This window comes from Trifolium pratense, linkage group LG6 (genome assembly GCF_020283565.1).
Source record: "Trifolium pratense cultivar HEN17-A07 linkage group LG6, ARS_RC_1.1, whole genome shotgun sequence".
Classification (NCBI taxonomy): domain Eukaryota; kingdom Viridiplantae; phylum Streptophyta; class Magnoliopsida; order Fabales; family Fabaceae; genus Trifolium; species Trifolium pratense.
In genome coordinates, this window is record NC_060064.1 from 22,022,248 (window position 1) to 22,041,343 (window position 19,096).

Genomic DNA, 19,096 nt, shown 5'->3' on the forward strand with positions numbered 1-19,096 from the left:
CAGAATTTTGGGGGACATACCTTCACTAAAACGGTAATTAATCTCTCTTTGTAACTCCAAATTCAGTGGGGTTTGATTATGTGGAAAGATAACTCGATTACGGTCATTTCGGTATCCCTTTGGTAAATTATTGATCAAAATTGAGTTGTGTGCGAAGCTTTAAAGTTGTGACTCGAAAGCAGAATTTTAGGGGGGGCAAAATCCAACAAATTATAAAATATGGGGGGTAAAAGTCCGCGTTTTAAAACAGGGGGGGTAAAATTCCGATTTAATCAAAACAGGGGGGGCAAAACTGCATTTAAGCCTATTGTTTTTAATACTATATAATTAAATGATGTGACAGATTTTAATGCATAATGAAGGTAAATAAAAATTTATGAGCAAACAAAAAATTGACATTGTTAACCACGTCATTCTTAAGTGGTTAATAAATTTTACTAAAGAACGGATCATACGGGGAACTCGATTTTAATTTTTGAGTGGAACAATTTCTTAATTAGGTATTACTTATCTCACATTCAAATTCCTAAATACTAGGTCCCCTTCTTCTAGGAACCGGTGCGTTAGCACACAAAAAAAAAAAAGACATTGTCAATTTTATTTTAATTTGTTAACTTAGCCAAGTTATTTAGCACTTACACCCCGAAAAAAAATTATTTAGTGTTGTTGAGTATAGAGCTGTCAAAATGGGCTAGCCCGAATGGGCCGGCCCGCCAAGCCCGATTTTTTCCCGGGCTCGGGCTTTGAAAATCCTAGCCCGAATTATTTCCGGGCTTTTTAGCCCGACCCGACAAAGCCCGATTAAAATATGGGCTAGCCCGAATGGGCCGCGGGCGGCCCGCAAGCCCGAAAAAATTAAAATTAAAAAAATAAAATAAAATATAAATATAAATAATTTGTTTTGGATGATTTTAAATTAGTTTGTAATATAAATTATAAAACATCGTCCGCTACTTAAGTAGCAGATGAGTAAAAATATGGCACCCAAGAAACTCGTAGGTAGCGGATGAGTAAAAATATGACATACGAGAAACTCGTACGTAGTGGATGAATAAAAATAGGGTGCGCGAAAAACTCGTACGTAGCGGATGAGTAAAAATAGGGCGCGCGAGAAAGTCGTAGGTAGCGGATGAGTAAAAATATGACGCACGAGAAACTCGTAAGTAGCGGATGCGTAAAAATAGGGCGCGAGAAACTCGTAGGTAGTGGATGAGTAAAAATAGGGCGCGCGAGAAACTCGTACGTAGTGGACGAATAAAAATAGGGCGCGCGAGAAACTCGTACGTAGCGGATGAGTAAAAATAGGGCACGCGAGAAAGTTGTAGGTAGCGGATGAGTAAAAATATGACGCGCGAGAAGATCGTAGGTAGTGGATGAGTAATAATAGGGCGCACGAGAAACTCGTAGATAGCGGATGAGTAAAAATACGGCACGCGTGAATTATTATATATATATATATATAGCGGATGAGTAAAAAATAGGACGCGCGAGAATGATTAATGCTATTTATATGGTTGAGTTTGAGCACTAGAAGTAAAAAAATTAAAAAAAAATAAACCGGGCCGGCCCGAAAGCCCGACTACTCGTACTGGGCCGGGCTCGGGCACTAATTTTGGTAGCCCGTTTTTGATCCGGGCTTTTTAGCCCGGCCCGACGAAGCCCGAAGCCCGACCGGGCCGGCCTAAAATTGGTCGGGCCGCCCGTTTTGACAGCTCTAGTTGAGTATGCCTTCAAATCTCAGGTTCAGAAACAGGTCTTTGATATTGTCCCTGTACTAGGCGCAAAGCGCGCATCAGCTTCATGTTTTGGTTCTGTAAGACCATCTACAATGGTTTAAACACTCAACACCCACTTTTTCAACTCCCAACACTCCACATCATTTTCTCTTTCTTCCACCTAATCATTCAACACTCATTCAGCTTTTACCTTCTCCAATAGTTTTTCATTCAACACTCTACCCCACCACTTTTTATTTTCTATTCTTATTTAAATTTAAATTTTTGTTTTTATTATTACATAAAATTACAATTATCAATTATCAATTAAAATTAAATTAAAATAATAAACACTTAACAATTTAATTTTTAGTTTTTTTAATACGAGCAATGCAACACACAAGCAAGGTAATTAGTACGATACGAATAAATTAAAATGTAATGCAACATACAAGCAAGGTAATTAGTACAATACAAATAATTTGAAATGATTATTGTGATCCATTTCACTAAAAAAAGACTAAAATTTCAAAATAAACACTAATAGAAAGATAATAATAAGATTAAGATAGTGAAAAACTTGGTTTTTTTTCTGTGTCCAAATCAAATGAACCAAGTCTCTATTTATAGACAAAAAAGAATCATGAATTTTGGTAAAAAAATTAAAAAATTAAAAATTAATCTGCAATGAAATAATTGAGTTCAAAGTATTAATGTGATAAAAATCCAACCAACCAATCAAAACGGCACACGTGTCAGAATCAAATTTCTCTCTCCACATTCAACTATGTTGAATCCTTTCAACAATTCTTTCCTCCACATCATCTTTCAACACCCCCCTCCAATGGTTTTCAACTTTCAACATCCTTTCAACACCAACTTTCAACTCCCATTGTATATGGTCTAACATGCGCTAGGCGCATGACATGTTGCGCTAGGTGCGGAGATGTGATGCAGTTTTTATTTTTTGTTGTTTATAACTTGGATTTTGTTTTATTTTAAAGCAAATATTGTTTCAAGAATTGTTCACTCTCTTTTCTCTTCCCATTTTATGATATATGTTAAAAAATGGTTAATAAAGTAGTAAAGTGGTTAACCGCACAACTATTTTTTGTCTTGCAAAATTAAATTTCTTTTTTTGTTGTTACAAAAAGAGGGAAGGGCCCTGCAAAAATAAACTTCTATATGAAAGAATACAGCAATGCAATTTCACGAGATTTACGACACAGGCTTAAAATGACAGTTTTTTCTTTTTTAAAAAAATAAAAATAAATAATATTAATGTTTGACTGAAAATATGGGTGGGTTATAGTGATATTCTTAGTTTTCGTTAACCCATCATTAAAATGAAAAGTATTTTCCTAAAGAATATTAAACTTATTTTAAAAAATAATAATTATAAAAAAAGATAATACTCTTAACACCGTTGCATGCTCAAGTTAACGATTGAACTCAAATTCCTAAATAAATTAAAACAGATTTGTATTATTTGTAAATAGACCTAATATATGTAATAGGTGTATGATTTTGTATTCCAAAAAATCATATTCCTTTTTATAAACAAACGTGTATGAAAACTAATTAGCACTAATAGTAGCCAATAGGAAATAGAACAGGAAGATGACAGCTACTAGAGCAAGTGAAGAAGGAAAATAAATTATTTATTTATTTTTTGGAAAAGTATTTATTTTTTAAGTAAAAAGAAAGTGACCCACCCACTCACACCCACCCAAACACAAACAAAAATTACAACATCACATTCACATCTTAAACAAAACATAGAATTATTTTTGCTATCCGCTGGTTATTCGCGCATCATACGGTTCTTTAATTTTACTTTTCTGCTATTTAGATTGCGGACGTTATAAAAATTAGAAATTTTAAAAAATAACTTCTGCTACTTAAAACCCACTTGGATTGGTGTATTGGTATTGACTTGGGACCTGAGAGTATGCTCCTCTTGAGATCTGAGGTTCGATTCTCTCTGATGCCAATTTGAATGAGCTAATTTAGTTTCTTCAAACAAAAAAACTTTCACTACTTAAATAACAGACATTATAAAGGTAAAATATTTTGACGGGTGTCCGCTACTTAGGCAGCGGATGCGCCCAAGAATCAATAGCTGGCAAAACCAGATCTCTTACTACAATTTAGATTCACACAGTCTTTCTTTGTTTCTTTCTTTCTTTCTTTCTTTGTGTGTCTATGGTGGATTCGAATTTGTACTAACATTACGCATAAACCCTCACATCACACAATAATTTTGTTTCTTTTGAATCCCATTCCATTCAGATCTCAATGCCTCTTTCTATCTGATCAACCCACAATGCCGCTTAACAACAGAAGCAAGGGATCTCCTTTTCCTCTTCTCGCTTTCGTTCTTCTCTTTCTTCTCGCACCCCTCTTTTTCTTCTTCGCCCTCAACACTTCTTCCGGTACCCTCTCTCTCTCTCTATCACTCATTGGTTTCATTCAATTTTATTGTTTTTTATGCAGATCCTTGATTTTAATTGACAAATGACTATTGATTAATTGTTTGTAACTGTTTTTTTTTGGGGGGTTACTAGATCTATGTTTCTTATGGTACAAGTGTTAAGTAGTGCAATTGGCTTTTTCTGCTTTGATACCCTAGGGCTCGGTGAGATTAGCAAAGAGAGAGTGAGAGAGATGTGCACTGTGATGATATGATAGTGTTAACAATTAGAGATTCTGCATTGTATTAAATGGGAACGGACAATAGCGATTGATGCTATGGTTGATATGATAAGTCGTAACCTTTGATACTTACATATCATGAATAATGTTTTTCATGAAATGTTTCTCACTTTGCTTATGCTTACGCCCCTGTTGCTGTTTCCTGCTTGTGCTTCCGATCCTTGGTGTATATCTAATTGGTGCTTTTAACTGAATCAATATTGTGTTTCGAACATCTAATTATTCTATTATATGGATGCTCTAGAAATTATTCACCATATCCTGTTTAAGGAACCACATATATGGCTTTGTTTGTTTGCAAATCCTCATTTTTTTGTTGTTAGGGACTTTTGAATTATGAAAATTAAGATTTAGTTTGATGTTCTTGATTTGAGGAGGAAGAAATACTATTTTAACATTGTAATAATACGATTGACATCCCTCTGGATTTCTCTTATGTTCACATATACGAGTTATGTTATAGTAATTACTTCGAATACATTATGCAGATCGCAATGATATTTCAGATGTTACATTCCAACAGGTATCCCGTTTTATACGTTTTTCAGGTTCATTTGTTACTTCTAGAACTATAATGCATAAAGCTTTGAGACATTTTTTTTACCCTATACTGGTGGCTGTTGCAGGGTTCCAAATGGAGAGAACAGAAGGCCCTTCATGACCTTAAATCTCTTTTTCCAAAAGAGGCAAGCACACAAGCTGACATTACTCTTCTTTTGTATCTCGTAATATTTTCATGCAAGAGTTCTCTTTCTTCCGTGCCTTCTAATGAATGTTATATTTTAGGTTCTTGATATGATTATGTCAAGCACAAATGATATGGGGCCTTTGAGTCTAGAAAATTTCAGAAATAATCTTTCTGCCTCATGGAGAGTTGTTGGGTTAAAGACTTCAAACGCTACATATCAAGTTAGGATTAATGATGTGCTTCTGCTTGAAACTTTGATTTCCTGAAAAATGCATTCTTGTCTTATTGCTACTAAATGTTAATCCCTTTTGTTATTTTTCATATTAAGCTAAACCAACCAGAAACGCATCTTAGACAAGAAAAACAAAAGGAGAAGGAAGGAAAATCTTCAGGTTGTATCACTTACTATCAGTTAATATGCCCATGTTTTATTTTATTTTACTTTCTCATTTTTTTTTAATTACTGCAGTTGGTCTTCCTCAGTGGACTGATAGTCCTGTAAAGCTAGCCAGAAGGGTGAGCATCATACTTTTGGATTTTTTAATTTTTTTTTACTTGCGTAGTTTTTTGGATACCACTAACAAAATTATGTGTGTAATACAGAGTAATCTCCCCACCTTTTAACTTGGTCATTTTGATAGTTTACTGAAAAAAGCCTAAACCACATATATAGATAATCATATAATCATACTCCAAGCATGATTTATAGAGAACAACGAAAAAGCCAGAATATCATTTTGATACTTTATTTAGAGAACAACGAAAATATTCTTGAAATAAACTTTTTTTTTTCTTTGCAAATATCTTCTGCAGCAGTTAATAGAGAAAAGGATGGCAAAGCGTGCTGCTGAGTTGGTAAAACAGGATGACGAAGTTATTGTGAAACTTGAAGATTTAGCTATTGAACGTTCAAAATCCGTTGATTCAGCAGTTCTAGGTAAATACAACATTTGGAGGAAAGAAAATGAAAATGAGAATGCTGATTCTACTGTTCGGTTGATGCGAGATCAGATTATTATGGCTAGGGTATACTTAAGTATTGCAAAGATGAAGAACAAGCTTGATTTGTACCAAGAACTGCAAACACGACTTAAAGAGAGTCAGCGTGCTTTAGGTGAGGCAACTACTGATGCTGACCTACACCACAGGTATGATCAATTTTCTGTAGTGTGTATAAATATCCGCATTTGGGTTTTATTGACTGACCTAATTAATTATCTTTAGTGAACATGAAAAAATCAAAGCTATGGGGCAAGTTCTTTCTAAGGTAAAAGATCAATTGTATGACTGCAAGTTGGTTACTGGGAAATTGAGGGCAATGCTACAAACTGCTGATGAGCAGGTTAGAGGCTTGAAGAAACAAAGCACATTCCTTAGTCAGTTGGCTGCCAAGACCATACCAAATGGAATTCACTGCTTATCGATGCGCCTTACCATAGATTACTACCTCCTTCCACCTGAAAAGAGAAAGTTCCCTAAGACTGAGAATTTGGTTAATCCCAGTCTTTATCATTACGCCCTATTCTCAGACAATGTTTTGGCTGCATCTGTTGTTGTCAATTCAACTGTTTTAAATGCAAAGGTAAAGGGCTAAGAATCTTTTATCATACATATGTGCTTGTGTATGTTTTTCAAGCACATTCCTTTTTACCGATGATGAAAAATTTGAGCTTGGATACACATATTTTGCTTGCAATTGTGCATCTATTATTGATAAATAGTATTATTAAATCCAACCCTTCATCTTCACCTAAAAACATAAAAAACTCCAACCCTTCATTATCTTATGTCGTTGTCTTGTCTTTGACATTGCAGGATCCCTCAAAGCATGTGTTTCACCTTGTTACTGATAAACTAAATTTTGGAGCCATGAACATGTGGTTTTTACTGAATCCTCCTGGAAAAGCTACAATCAATGTTGAAAATGTTGATGAATTTAAGTGGTTGAACTCATCCTACTGCCCAGTCCTGAGACAACTTGAATCTGCGACAATGAAAGAGTATTATTTCAAGGCAGGTCACCCATCCACCACTGGTGCCTCTAATCTCAAGTACAGAAATCCAAAATATCTTTCAATGCTCAACCACCTGAGGTTCTATCTTCCACAAGTCTATCCAAAATTGGATAAGATTCTTTTCCTTGATGATGACATCGTTGTCCAGAAGGATTTGACTGGATTATGGGCTGTGGATCTTCATGGAAAAGTAAACGGTGCAGTTGAAACATGTGGTGAGAGCTTTCACCGATTTGACAAGTATCTTAACTTTTCAAATCCACATATTGCAAAAAACTTTGATCCCAATGCATGTGGTTGGGCATATGGAATGAACATATTTGATTTGAAGGTCTGGAAAAAGAAGGACATTACTGGCATATATCACAGGTGGCAGAATTTGGTGAGCAATTGAACATAACATTCGGTTTACATCATGTGTCTATTCTCGGAATTGGATTCTCTGCAGTCACATAGTCATGCATGCAGCCAAGAATCACGGCCGCTAGGAATCAGATGACTCGTATTCCAAATTGTATTTTAAAACTAATTTGAAGAAGTCCGAATGTGTGCCGCCTGATCCTCATCCAACAATCTAGATTCCTTGATTTCATTCATGACTGTGTGCCCGTCCTAACTGTAGAGAATCATGCTCCGTCCATCTTCACATAAATAGACAAAAACAAATTAATATCTTTCACTGACCATTTTTTTCTTGTTTGATTTCAGAACGAAGACAGGGTACTGTGGAAATTAGGGACATTACCTCCAGGGCTAATGACATTCTATGGATTAACACATCCCCTGAATAAATCATGGCATGTACTTGGTTTGGGTTACAGTCCAAGTATAGATCGTACCGAGATTGAGAATGCAGCAGTTGTACACTACAATGGTAATATGAAACCATGGTTAGAGATAGCCATGACAAAGTATCGCCCTTACTGGAGCAAATATGTCAAGTATAACCATCCTTATCTTAGGAACTGTAAGTTAAGTGAATGGTCTTCATAACACCGAGTCCCAAGTACAAACAAAGAACACAAAGAACACACTTTTTCCTACAGAATATACCCCCAACCTTCTCTCTCTTTTTTAATTTGGCAATTTCAAGTGAAGTGCCTTGTTAGAGTATGATTAAATTGTCCAAGTGATAGAGTCAATGTTTGTGTTCTATCTGCCCCTACTTCGTCATCTCTTTCCCACGCCGCAGGTCATTGATTTTTGCTTTTCATTCATTTAATTTATTTACACCATTCTCACTAATTTGAAACAAGGTACAATAAATAGTATACCTTGTTTACTATAAAGATACTTCATTGTACACTTTGATGCCAAGAATGAACTAGAAAATGAATTATAATTTTATGTATTCTTTCAGATGTAGCTTTCATGTATGGTTTTGAAATTATTTGCATGTTTCCATATTGTATTGAATTTTCAAATCTTACATATTAATCATAGCTAGGAAAGGTTCTTATGATTACATAAGGAAAACAAAACGGGTATGCATCAACTCAACAATAAATTAGAGGAATATACTACAATGTAAAACAATTGAAGTAATAAAAAAAAACTCAATAGAAGGCAATAAAACAAGGTAGAACAATGATGAAACATGAATGTAGTGCATTTTTAGTACAAACTTTATTTCAAATGCCTAAATAAGTTATGGGTCTTGCTAAGAATGTCCCTGGAGTACTCTTTAAGCATTCCATTTAAGGAAATAATTGATTGAAAAAGTGAAATATTTTAATTCCCAATATGTTGACTTCACATATAAGTTACTATTTAAGATGCTTAAAGAGTGCTCCGGAAGCATTTTTCATAAGTTATTCATTCCAATTTTACTAGTGTCAATAAGGGCTTATTGGAGAAGAAGGCTTCTAGATTATCTTCCACAAGTTGAGTTGCAGCCATGTATGTTTCAGTAGTAAATGCAGCATTGTGAGGTGACAAAACCACATTGTCCATCGCTAAAAGTTGTTGAGGAACATTAGGCTCATTCTCAAACACATCCAAACCAGCACCACCAATATGTCCTTCCATCAAACAATTCACCAACTCCACCTCATCAATTAGGGACCCTCTTCCTACATTGACTATAACACCTTTGTTTCCCAATGCCAACATCACTTCCTTGTTCACAATGTGCCTTGTTTGTTCATTTTGTGGACAACATAGAACTAATGCATCACTAGTAGATGCAAGTTCAATCATGTTTGAATAAAAAGGGTATGTAACGAAGGGATTTTTCTTCCTTGAGAGATACAAAATAATGCATCCAAATCCCTCTAACCTTTTTGCTACTTCCCTGCCAATGCTTCCTAATCCAACAATTCCAACTCGCTTTCCATGTAGCTGAAACCACAATATCATGAAAAAAATAAATTTTGTTTTCAATTTTGGTATCTTAAGTACCTTAATGATAAAATAAGTCGATGTTTTCTCTCTAGGTTTCTCATGTATTTTTTATACCTCCAAATATTTCAATTTTACCCTTGTTAAAAACTTCGGTTCGCAGAAACCGAAGTTTTTTCTAGTTCAAATTCAGAAAAAATTCGGTTAACAAAAATCAAATTTTTCCAAAACTATTTTATTTATTTTTGTTTATTTTGTATTTTTTAGAGTAAAAGTTTGGAATTAGAAGAAAAGAGTATTACGGGTAAGATATTGAGGGAATTCATATTACTGTTGAGCTGACTAAAGTCAACTGTTATTGGATAGGGTGTCACGTGGAGCACCGATGTTTAACTGTTTAAGTGTGTATTATTAAGGCTAAGATTATTATTATTATGTATGCCAAGAAAGGAAAAGGCAAACACAATAAGTCATGGAGTACCAAACACTTTTGCTAGTGATTACCTTCCTAAGTGCAAGCATTCTCATCTTCATTCTTAGAAAAATAAACCAAACCCAAAATCCTACAAAGCTTCCACCAGGGCCATACCCACTTCCCATTTTAGGAAACATCTTAGAACTTGGCAAAAACCCACACAAGACCCTCACAAAACTCAATAAAATCTATGGACCAATCATGACACTTAAACTAGGAACCATAACAACCATAGTAATCTCATCACCACAACTAACCAAACAAGTCTTACATGAAAATTGCCAAATCTTTTCTAATAGAACTGTCCCACATGCAATTTGTGCAGTAGATCATAACAAATTCTCAGTTGGGTGGGTTCCAACATTAGCTTTGTGGAAGAAACTAAGAAAAATTTGTGCTACCAAAGTATTTTCTACAAAAATGTTAGACTCAACAAAAATCCTTCGCCAACAAAAATTGCATGAATTATTGGATTATGTGAATGAAAAATGTAAGAAATGTGAAGTTTTTGATATTGGTGAGGTTGTTTTTACAACTGTCCTTAATTCAATTTCAAAAACTTTGTTCTCTATGGATTTGGCTCATTCCACACCTGATGAAAAGTCTCAAGAGTTTAAAAACATTATTTGGGGTTACATGGTTGAAGCTGGTAGGCCTAATGTTTCAGATTTCTTTCCAATTCTTCGTCCATTAGATCCACAAAGGGTAAAAGCAAGGATGGCCAATCATATGAAGAAGGTGTATAAGATTTTTGATGGAATTATTGAAGAAAGAATTTGTTCAAGAGATTCCAAAGCTGATTATGAGGTGTGCAATGATGTGTTAGATTCACTTCTTAATAACAACAATCTTGGAGAACCCACTTCTAAATTGAGCCACAATGAAATGGTGCATCTATTTCTGGTTAGTATGAATATCATAAATCATAATCTACGACCTTTCAACTTTTTGGATAATTTTTAACACACTATTTTTAGAGTTCGTTTGATGATGAGATAACCTAAGCTTTATTCCTCCCATAAATGTTACATCTGTCTGTGGCTATTAAAGATATTATTGAAGAGACTGAAATTTGATTATCGGATTCCTCACGCTTAAAATGCGTGAGTTTAATAACTAGACTATAAAATTCAATAAAAAAAATTAAAGTAGCGAAATATCCCCCGAACATAACTCAATTGATGTTATTGCATTTTATATAAGATCGAGATTCAAACACCGGATCTCCTACTTATTTACTTCGAAAGATAAATTTCTACAATTATTAGCCTAATTTTTTATGTTTATTTTACACGATTATTATTGAAAAAGGAAAAACAAAAAAAAAACAAAAAAAAAAACAGAGATAATTCAAATCCGTGATATATGATGATTGATTATATGTTTCAAACACGTCAAAAAAAAATATTATATGTTTCCAAGTGCACTACACCCGTCCATTTAGTTGGTGGGATGTCCATGTCATGACTGATTTAATATATAATATGATTGATTATATATTTTGAACATTATTTTAATTTATTTTTTTGACAAAACATTATTTTAATATTTTGATGGTGGGATCTGGGATGTCCATGTCATGACTGATTTAATATCCGATATTTTGGTTTTATCCACTTTAAATAGTTAATTTATCGATTTTCATACAATAAAACTTGTATATTTAAATATTTACTTAGTTGGTAGGAACATCGCACTATATACGTAGGAATCAGGATTCAAAATTCAGACACTCCACTTATTCACCTTTAAGATGAAATTTTTAGCCACTAAGTTACTTGACAAAAAAAATTTATTTATTTACTTTTGAATTAATATTTTGTTGTGTTAATCAGTCAGTTTTTAGGGGAAGGTACTTTTTAAAATTGTTCGGAAGATAAGTAAAATTTAACATAATATTGTTTTAATCTTAAAGTCGAATTCATTAAAGGATTCATTTTTATAGGGATTAAATATGTTTTTACAGGGACTAAAAACAATATTACGGAGTGACTAAAATTCAATATTACCATGATTTAATTAAAATTTAATGGAGTTAAATTTGAAAACTCATAATTTTATATGTGGGCTAAACCATATTTAACACTTAATTATTCAAGTTTTTTAACTTTTTATGTTTTTTGACAATAAAGTTTTTCAACTTTTTTATGTTAATGGCAAGGTTTTGCTAATACCTTAGGTTATATTTAATGGGTCATTGCCCCTGGAGCACTAGTTAACGAAACCAAAAGAAATATTTGAATTAAAAATAATACTTTTTACATTTTTTTAGGAGTTAACTGTACAAGTTCCAATATCAAATTACTATATTTGTATCTTTAAACAATGACCCGGGGCATTGTTTAGCATTTTCCGTATTAAATTGACATAACATATTTAATTGAGTAGGATTTATTTGTTGCTGGGGTTGACACTACATCAAGCACCATTGAATGGATTATGGCGGAGCTACTACGTTACCCGAAAACATTAACAAAAGCAAGAAAAGAATTATGTAAAGCAATCGGCAAAGATGAAATAATTGAAGAATCACATATTTCTAAGTTGCCTTTCTTACAAGCAGTGGTGAAGGAAACGTTGAGATTGCACCCAGCTGCTCCATTTTTGCTACCACACAAATGTGATGAAAATATGAACATATTAGGCTTCAATGTGCCAAAAAATGCACAATTATTTGTCAATGTGTGGGCAATGGGAAGAGATCCAACCATTTGGGAAAATCCAACTATGTTCATGCCTGAAAGATTTTTGGAGTGTGATATTAATTATAAGGGTAATAATTTTGAGCTTATACCCTTTGGGGTTGGCAAGAGAATTTGTCCAGGATTGCCCTTAGCTCATAGGACTGTGCATTTGGTTGTAGCATCCCTTCTACGCAACTTTGAATGGACACTTGCTGATGGGCTAAACCCAGAAGACATGAATATGGATGAGCAATTTGGGATAACCCTAAAGAGGGCCCAATCTCTTCGAGTTCAAGCTACTTCATCGGCATAGGGGGATATGTTTGGAGGGAAAATGTGATTAAATTAAGATTTGTGTAACCTTAATGGTTCTAAATTGAAGTTGTGGTCGTGGACTCGCGATTGCAATTACATTTCAAATACTTATTTTGTGATAAAATGAAAACAAATGCAGATTGCAATTTTTTATTTTTTTTTACGTAATTTGCAATTTATTGTTGTAGTGTCGTTGTTGAGACCTTTAAAATTGTTATATTGTTGCATACTACAATTTGAAACTGATCCCAATTTTTTCTTAATATATTATAAATGTGAACAAGTTAATGCTTTATCTTATTTTATTTGTAATATATTCGTTATTTATCAATTTTTTCACACAGGTCTTTTTTTGAACAAAACACACACGAGTCTTTATCTTTATAAATCTACAAGATTCGAACTTCGGCTCCATTTTTATACATAAATTTCCTCAACTTCTTTTATGTTATTAGATTGAATGGTTCATATTGTTATGCGTATATTTATTCAACAAATGAAAATTATTAAATTTAGTAGTAATCAATTTTATTATATTATATTATTATAATAAGTAGATTGGCAAGCGAGTTGTTGTTTATTGAAAGAAAGAAAAAAACAACAAACCTTAGAGTTAGAACGATATTGTGGGAAGTCAAACTGCATGGTTGTTCTAACAAATCTATCAGCTGCTGAAATTTTGCTTAACACTCCAATGAGTAAAGCCACAGCCATGTCCGCAACATCTTCTGAGTACAATTTTCCTATATTGGCAACTTGTATACCTCGACATTTGCAAACACTAAGGTCAATGTGATCAATTCCAGTGCTGGTGGTGACAATAAGCTTCAAACAAGGGAGAAGTTGAAGAATAATAGCATTAATTGGTGGAGATTGTTTGTTTAACATCACATTCACATCTTAAACAAAACATAGAATTATTTTTGCTATCCACAGGTTATTCGCGCATCATACGGTTCTTTAATTTTACTTTTCTGCTATTTAGATTGCGGACGTTATAAAAATTAGAAATTTTAAAAAATAACTTCTGCTACTTAAAACCCACTTGGATTGGTGCATTGATATTGACTTGGGACCTGAGAGTGTGCTCCTCTTGAGATCTGAGGTTCGATTCTCTCTGATGCCAATTTGAATGAGCTAATTTAACTTCTTCAAACAAAAAAAACTTTCACTACTGAAATAGCAGAGACATTATAAAGGTAAAATGTTTTGACGGGTGTCCGCTACTTAGGCAACGGATGCACCCAAGAATCAATAGCTGGCAAAACTAGATCTCTTACTACAATTTAGATTCACACAGTCTTTCTTTCTTTGTTTCTTTCTTTCTTTGTTTGTGTGTCTATGGTGGATTCGAATTTGTACTAACATTACGCATAAACCCTCACATCACACAATAATTTTGTTTCTTTTGAATCCCATTCCATTCAGATCTCAATGCCTCTTTCTATCTGATCAACCCACAATGCCGCTTAACAACAGAAGCAAGGGATCTCCTTTTCCTCTTCTCGCTTTCGTTCTTCTCTTTCTTCTCGCACCCCTCTTTTTCTTCTTCGCCCTCAACACTTCTTCCGGTACCCTCTCTCTCTCTATCACTCATTGGTTTCATTCAATTTTATTGTTTTTTATGCAGATCCTTGATTTTAATTGACAAATGACTATTGATTAATTGTTTGTAACTGTTTTTTTTTTTGGGGGGTTACTAGATCTATGTTTCTTATGGTACAAGTGTTAAGTAGTGCAATTGGCTTTTTCTGCTTTGATACCCTAGGGCTCGGTGAGATTAGCAAAGAGAGAGTGAGAGAGATGTGCACTGTGATGATATGATAGTGTTAACAATTAGAGATTCTGCATTGTATTAAATGGGAACGGACAATAGCGATTGATGCTATGGTTGATATGATAAGTCGTAACCTTTGATACTTACATATCATGAATAATGTTTTTCATGAAATGTTTCTCACTTTGCTTATGCTTACACCCCTGTTGCTGTTTTCCGCTCGTGCTTCCGATCCTCGGTGTATATCTAATTGGTGCTTTTAACTGAATCAATATTGTGTTTCGAACATCTAATTATTCTATTATATGGATGCTCTAGAAATTATTGACCATATCCTGTGTAAGGAACCACATATATGGCTTTGTTTGTTTGAAAATCCTCATTTTTTGTTGTTAGGGACTTTTGAATTATGAAAATTAAGATTTAGTTTGATGTTCTTGATTTGAGGAGGAAGAAATACTATTTTAACATTGTAATAATACGATTGACATCCCTCTGGATTTCTCTTATGTGCACATATACGAGTTATGTTATAGTAATTACTTCGAATACATTATGCAGATCGCAATGATATTTCAGATGTTACAATCCAACAGGTATCCCGTTTTATATGTTTTTCAGGTTCATTTGTTACTTCTAGAACTATAATGCATAAAGCTTTGAGACATTTTTTTTACCCTATACTGGTGGCTGTTGCAGGGTTCCAAATGGAGAGAACAGAAGGCCCTTCATGACCTTAAATCTCTTTTTCCAAAAGAGGCAAGCACACAAGCTGACATTACTCTTCTTTTGTATCTCGTAATATTTTCATGCAAGAGTTCTCTTTCTTCCGTGCCTTCTAATGAATGTTATATTTTAGGTTCTTGATATGATTATGTCAAGCACAAATGATATGGGGCCTTTGAGTCTAGAAAATTTCAGAAATAATCTTTCTGCCTCATGGAGAGTTGTTGGGTTAAAGACTTCAAACGCTACATATCAAGTTAGGATTAATGATGTGCTTCTGCTTGAAACTTTGATTTCCTGAAAAATGCATTCTTGTCTTATTGCTACTAAATGTTAATCCCTTTTGTTATTTTTCATATTAAGCTAAACCAACCAGAAACGCATCTTAGACAAGAAAAACAAAAGGAGAAGGAAGGAAAATCTTCAGGTTGTATCACTTACTATCAGTTAATATGCCCATGTTTTATTTTATTTTACTTTCTCATTTTTTTTTAATTACTGCAGTTGGTCTTCCTCAGTGGACTGATAGTCCTGTAAAGCTAGCCAGAAGGGTGAGCATCATACTTTTGGATTTTTTAATTTTTTTTTACTTGCGTAGTTTTTTGGATACCACTAACAAAATTATGTGTGTAATACAGAGTAATCTCCCCACCTTTTAACTTGGTCATTTTGATAGTTTACTGAAAAAAGCCTAAACCACATATATAGATAATCATATAATCATACTCCAAGCATGATTTATAGAGAACAACGAAAAAGCCAGAATATCATTTTGATACTTTATTTAGAGAACAACGAAAATATTCTTGAAATAAACTTTTTTTTTTTTTGCAAATATCTTCTGCAGCAGTTAATAGAGAAAAGGATGGCAAAGCGTGCTGCTGAGTTGGTAAAACAGGATGACGAAGTTATTGTGAAACTTGAAGATTTAGCTATTGAACGTTCAAAATCCGTTGATTCAGCAGTTCTAGGTAAATACAACATTTGGAGGAAAGAAAATGAAAATGAGAATGCTGATTCTACTGTTCGGTTGATGCGAGATCAGATTATTATGGCTAGGGTATACTTAAGTATTGCAAAGATGAAGAACAAGCTTGATTTGTACCAAGAACTGCAAACACGACTTAAAGAGAGTCAGCGTGCTTTAGGTGAGGCAACTACTGATGCTGACCTACACCACAGGTATGATCAATTTTCTGTAGTGTGTATAAATATCCGCATTTGGGTTTTATTGACTGACCTAATTAATTATCTTTAGTGAACATGAAAAAATCAAAGCTATGGGGCAAGTTCTTTCTAAGGTAAAAGATCAATTGTATGACTGCAAGTTGGTTACTGGGAAATTGAGGGCAATGCTACAAACTGCTGATGAGCAGGTTAGAGGCTTGAAGAAACAAAGCACATTCCTTAGTCAGTTGGCTGCCAAGACCATACCAAATGGAATTCACTGCTTATCGATGCGCCTTACCATAGATTACTACCTCCTTCCACCTGAAAAGAGAAAGTTCCCTAAGACTGAGAATTTGGTTAATCCCAGTCTTTATCATTACGCCCTATTCTCAGACAATGTTTTGGCTGCATCTGTTGTTGTCAATTCAACTGTTTTAAATGCAAAGGTAAAGGGCTAAGAATCTTTTATCATACATATGTGCTTGTGTATGTTTTTCAAGCACATTCCTTTTTACCAATGATGAAAAATTTGAGCTTGGATACACATATTTTGCTTGCAATTGTGCATCTATTATTGATAAATAGTATTATTAAATCCAACCCTTCATCTTCACCTAAAAACATAAAAAACTCCAACCCTTCATTATCTTATGTCGTTGTCTTGTCTTTGACATTGCAGGATCCCTCAAAGCATGTGTTTCACCTTGTTACTGATAAACTAAATTTTGGAGCCATGAACATGTGGTTTTTACTGAATCCTCCTGGAAAAGCTACAATCAATGTTGAAAATGTTGATGAATTTAAGTGGTTGAACTCATCCTACTGCCCAGTCCTGAGACAACTTGAATCTGCGACAATGAAAGAGTATTATTTCAAGGCAGGTCACCCATCCACCACTGGTGCCTCTAATCTCAAGTACAGAAATCCAAAATATCTTTCAATGCTCAACCACCTGAGGTTCTATCTTCCACAAGTCTATCCAAAATTGGATAAGATTCTTTTCCTTGATGATGACATCGTTGTCCAGAAGGATTTGACTGGATTATGGGCTGTGGATCTTCATGGAAAAGTAAACGGTGCAGTTGAAACATGTGGTGAGAGCTTTCACCGATTTGACAAGTATCTTAACTTTTCAAATCCACATATTGCAAAAAACTTTGATCCCAATGCATGTGGTTGGGCATATGGAATGAACATATTTGATTTGAAGGTCTGGAAAAAGAAGGACATTACTGGCATATATCACAGGTGGCAGAATTTGGTGAGCAATTGAACATAACATTCGGTTTACATCATGTGTCTATTCTCGGAATTGGATTCTCTGCAGTCACATAGTCATGCATGCAGCCAAGAATCACGGCCGCTAGGAATCAGATGACTCGTATTCCAAATTGTATTTTAAAACTAATTTGAAGAAGTCCGAATGTGTGCCGCCTGATCCTCATCCAACAATCTAGATTCCTTGATTTCATTCATGACTGTGTGCCCGTCCTAACTGTAGAGAATCATGCTCCGTCCATCTTCACATAAATAGACAAAAACAAATTAATATCTTTCACTGACCATTTTTTTCTTGTTTGATTTCAGAACGAAGACAGGGTACTGTGGAAATTAGGGACATTACCTCCAGGGCTAATGACATTCTATGGATTAACACATCCCCTGAATAAATCATGGCATGTACTTGGTTTGGGTTACAGTCCAAGTATAGATCGTACCGAGATTGAGAATGCAGCAGTTGTACACTACAATGGTAATATGAAACCATGGTTAGAGATAGCCATGACAAAGTATCGCCCTTACTGGAGCAAATATGTCAAGTATAACCATCCTTATCTTAGGAACTGTAAGTTAAGTGAATGGTCTTCATAACACCGAGTCCCAAGTACAAACAAAGAACACAAAGAACACACTTTTTCCTACAGAATATACCCCCAACCTTCTCTCTCTTTTTTAATTTGGCAATTTCAAGTGAAGTGCCTTGTTAGAGTATGATTAAATTGTCCAAGTGATAGAGTCAATGTTTGTGTTCTATCTGCCCCTACTTCGTCATCTCTTTCCCACGCCGCAGGTCATTGATTTTTGCTTTTCATTCATTTAATTTATTTACACCATTCTCACTAATTTGAAACAAGGTACAATAAATAGTATACCTTGTTTACTATAAAGATACTTCATTGTACACTTTGATGCCAAGAATGAACTAGAAAATGAATTATAATTTTATGTATTCTTTCAGATGTAGCTTTCATGTATGGTTTTGAAATTATTTGCATGTTTGCATATTGTATTGAATTTTCAAATCTTACATATTAATCATAGCTAGGAAAGGTTCTTATGATTACATAAGGAAAACAAAACGGGTATGCATCAACTCAACAATCAATTAGAGGAATATACTACAATGTAAAACAATTGAAGTAATAAAAAAAAAGAAAACTCAATAGAAGGCAATAAAACAAGGTAGAACAATGAT

At 34.2% G+C, this 19,096-nt stretch overlaps 4 protein-coding genes across 7 annotated transcripts; 3 read left to right on the plus strand and 1 right to left on the minus strand.

Annotated features, from left to right (window-relative positions):
• Window positions 1-3,645: 3,645 nt before the first annotated feature.
• Window positions 3,646-8,492, plus strand: LOC123889412 (polygalacturonate 4-alpha-galacturonosyltransferase-like). Of its 2 annotated transcripts, none has more exons than XM_045938752.1 (10): window positions 3,646-4,150; window positions 4,919-4,953; window positions 5,057-5,116; window positions 5,217-5,339; window positions 5,447-5,510; window positions 5,588-5,634; window positions 5,932-6,266; window positions 6,343-6,700; window positions 6,934-7,515; window positions 7,842-8,492. In XM_045938752.1, the coding sequence occupies exons 1-10, from the start codon at window positions 4,042-4,044 to the stop codon at window positions 8,124-8,126; spliced, it is 1,998 nt and encodes a 665-aa protein (XP_045794708.1). In that variant the 5' UTR covers window positions 3,646-4,041; the 3' UTR covers window positions 8,127-8,492. The 2 variants fall into 2 exon arrangements, with proteins under 2 accessions (XP_045794708.1, XP_045794709.1); XM_045938753.1 differs by having other exon boundaries at window positions 3,842-4,150; window positions 5,935-6,266.
• A 392-nt stretch (window positions 8,493-8,884) lies between these two features.
• LOC123891919 (glyoxylate/hydroxypyruvate reductase HPR3-like) lies at window positions 8,885-13,835 on the minus strand. Its single transcript, XM_045941786.1, has 2 exons — window positions 13,554-13,835; window positions 8,885-9,473 (listed from the first exon to the last, which is right to left on the minus strand). Exons 1-2 carry the CDS (start codon window positions 13,833-13,835, stop codon window positions 8,949-8,951), a joined length of 807 nt encoding a protein of 268 aa, XP_045797742.1. The 3' UTR covers window positions 8,885-8,948.
• Window positions 9,913-13,230, plus strand: LOC123892776 (cytochrome P450 76T24-like). 2 transcript variants are annotated; one of them, XM_045942643.1, is made up of 3 exons: window positions 9,913-10,298; window positions 10,338-10,851; window positions 12,337-13,230. In XM_045942643.1, exons 1-3 carry the CDS (start codon window positions 9,946-9,948, stop codon window positions 12,943-12,945), a joined length of 1,476 nt encoding a protein of 491 aa, XP_045798599.1. In that variant the 5' UTR covers window positions 9,913-9,945; the 3' UTR covers window positions 12,946-13,230. The 2 variants fall into 2 exon arrangements, with proteins under 2 accessions (XP_045798599.1, XP_045798598.1); XM_045942642.1 differs by having other exon boundaries at window positions 9,913-10,851.
• Window positions 13,836-14,169: 334 nt separating the features above from the next.
• Window positions 14,170-18,858, plus strand: LOC123892771 (polygalacturonate 4-alpha-galacturonosyltransferase-like). 2 transcript variants are annotated; one of them, XM_045942633.1, is made up of 10 exons: window positions 14,170-14,518; window positions 15,286-15,320; window positions 15,424-15,483; window positions 15,584-15,706; window positions 15,814-15,877; window positions 15,955-16,001; window positions 16,298-16,632; window positions 16,709-17,066; window positions 17,300-17,881; window positions 18,208-18,858. In XM_045942633.1, exons 1-10 carry the CDS (start codon window positions 14,410-14,412, stop codon window positions 18,490-18,492), a joined length of 1,998 nt encoding a protein of 665 aa, XP_045798589.1. In that variant the 5' UTR covers window positions 14,170-14,409; the 3' UTR covers window positions 18,493-18,858. The 2 variants fall into 2 exon arrangements, with proteins under 2 accessions (XP_045798589.1, XP_045798590.1); XM_045942634.1 differs by having other exon boundaries at window positions 14,205-14,518; window positions 16,301-16,632.
• The last annotated feature ends 238 nt before the right edge of the window (window positions 18,859-19,096 follow it).

Excerpts from the sequence above, each read along its gene's own strand:
- LOC123889412 (XM_045938752.1), top strand. The coding sequence starts at position 4,042 with ATGCCGCTTAACAACAGAAGCAAGGGATCTCCTTTTCCTCTTCTCGCT. Across the intron at positions 5,340-5,446 it reads CTTCAAACGCTACATATCAA|CTAAACCAACCAGAAACGCA; the intron begins GTTAGGATTAAT and ends TTTCATATTAAG. Across the intron at positions 7,516-7,841 it reads ATCACAGGTGGCAGAATTTG|AACGAAGACAGGGTACTGTG; the intron begins GTGAGCAATTGA and ends GTTTGATTTCAG.
- LOC123892776 (XM_045942642.1), top strand. The coding sequence starts at position 9,946 with ATGGAGTACCAAACACTTTTGCTAGTGATTACCTTCCTAAGTGCAAGC. Across the intron at positions 10,852-12,336 it reads AAATGGTGCATCTATTTCTG|GATTTATTTGTTGCTGGGGT; the intron begins GTTAGTATGAAT and ends TTAATTGAGTAG.
- LOC123891919 (XM_045941786.1), bottom strand. The coding sequence starts at position 13,835 with ATGTTAAACAAACAATCTCCACCAATTAATGCTATTATTCTTCAACTT. Across the intron at positions 9,474-13,553 it reads AATATCGTTCTAACTCTAAG|CTACATGGAAAGCGAGTTGG; the intron begins GTTTGTTGTTTT and ends TTGTGGTTTCAG.
- LOC123892771 (XM_045942633.1), top strand. The coding sequence starts at position 14,410 with ATGCCGCTTAACAACAGAAGCAAGGGATCTCCTTTTCCTCTTCTCGCT. Across the intron at positions 17,067-17,299 it reads CAACTGTTTTAAATGCAAAG|GATCCCTCAAAGCATGTGTT; the intron begins GTAAAGGGCTAA and ends TTGACATTGCAG. Across the intron at positions 17,882-18,207 it reads ATCACAGGTGGCAGAATTTG|AACGAAGACAGGGTACTGTG; the intron begins GTGAGCAATTGA and ends GTTTGATTTCAG.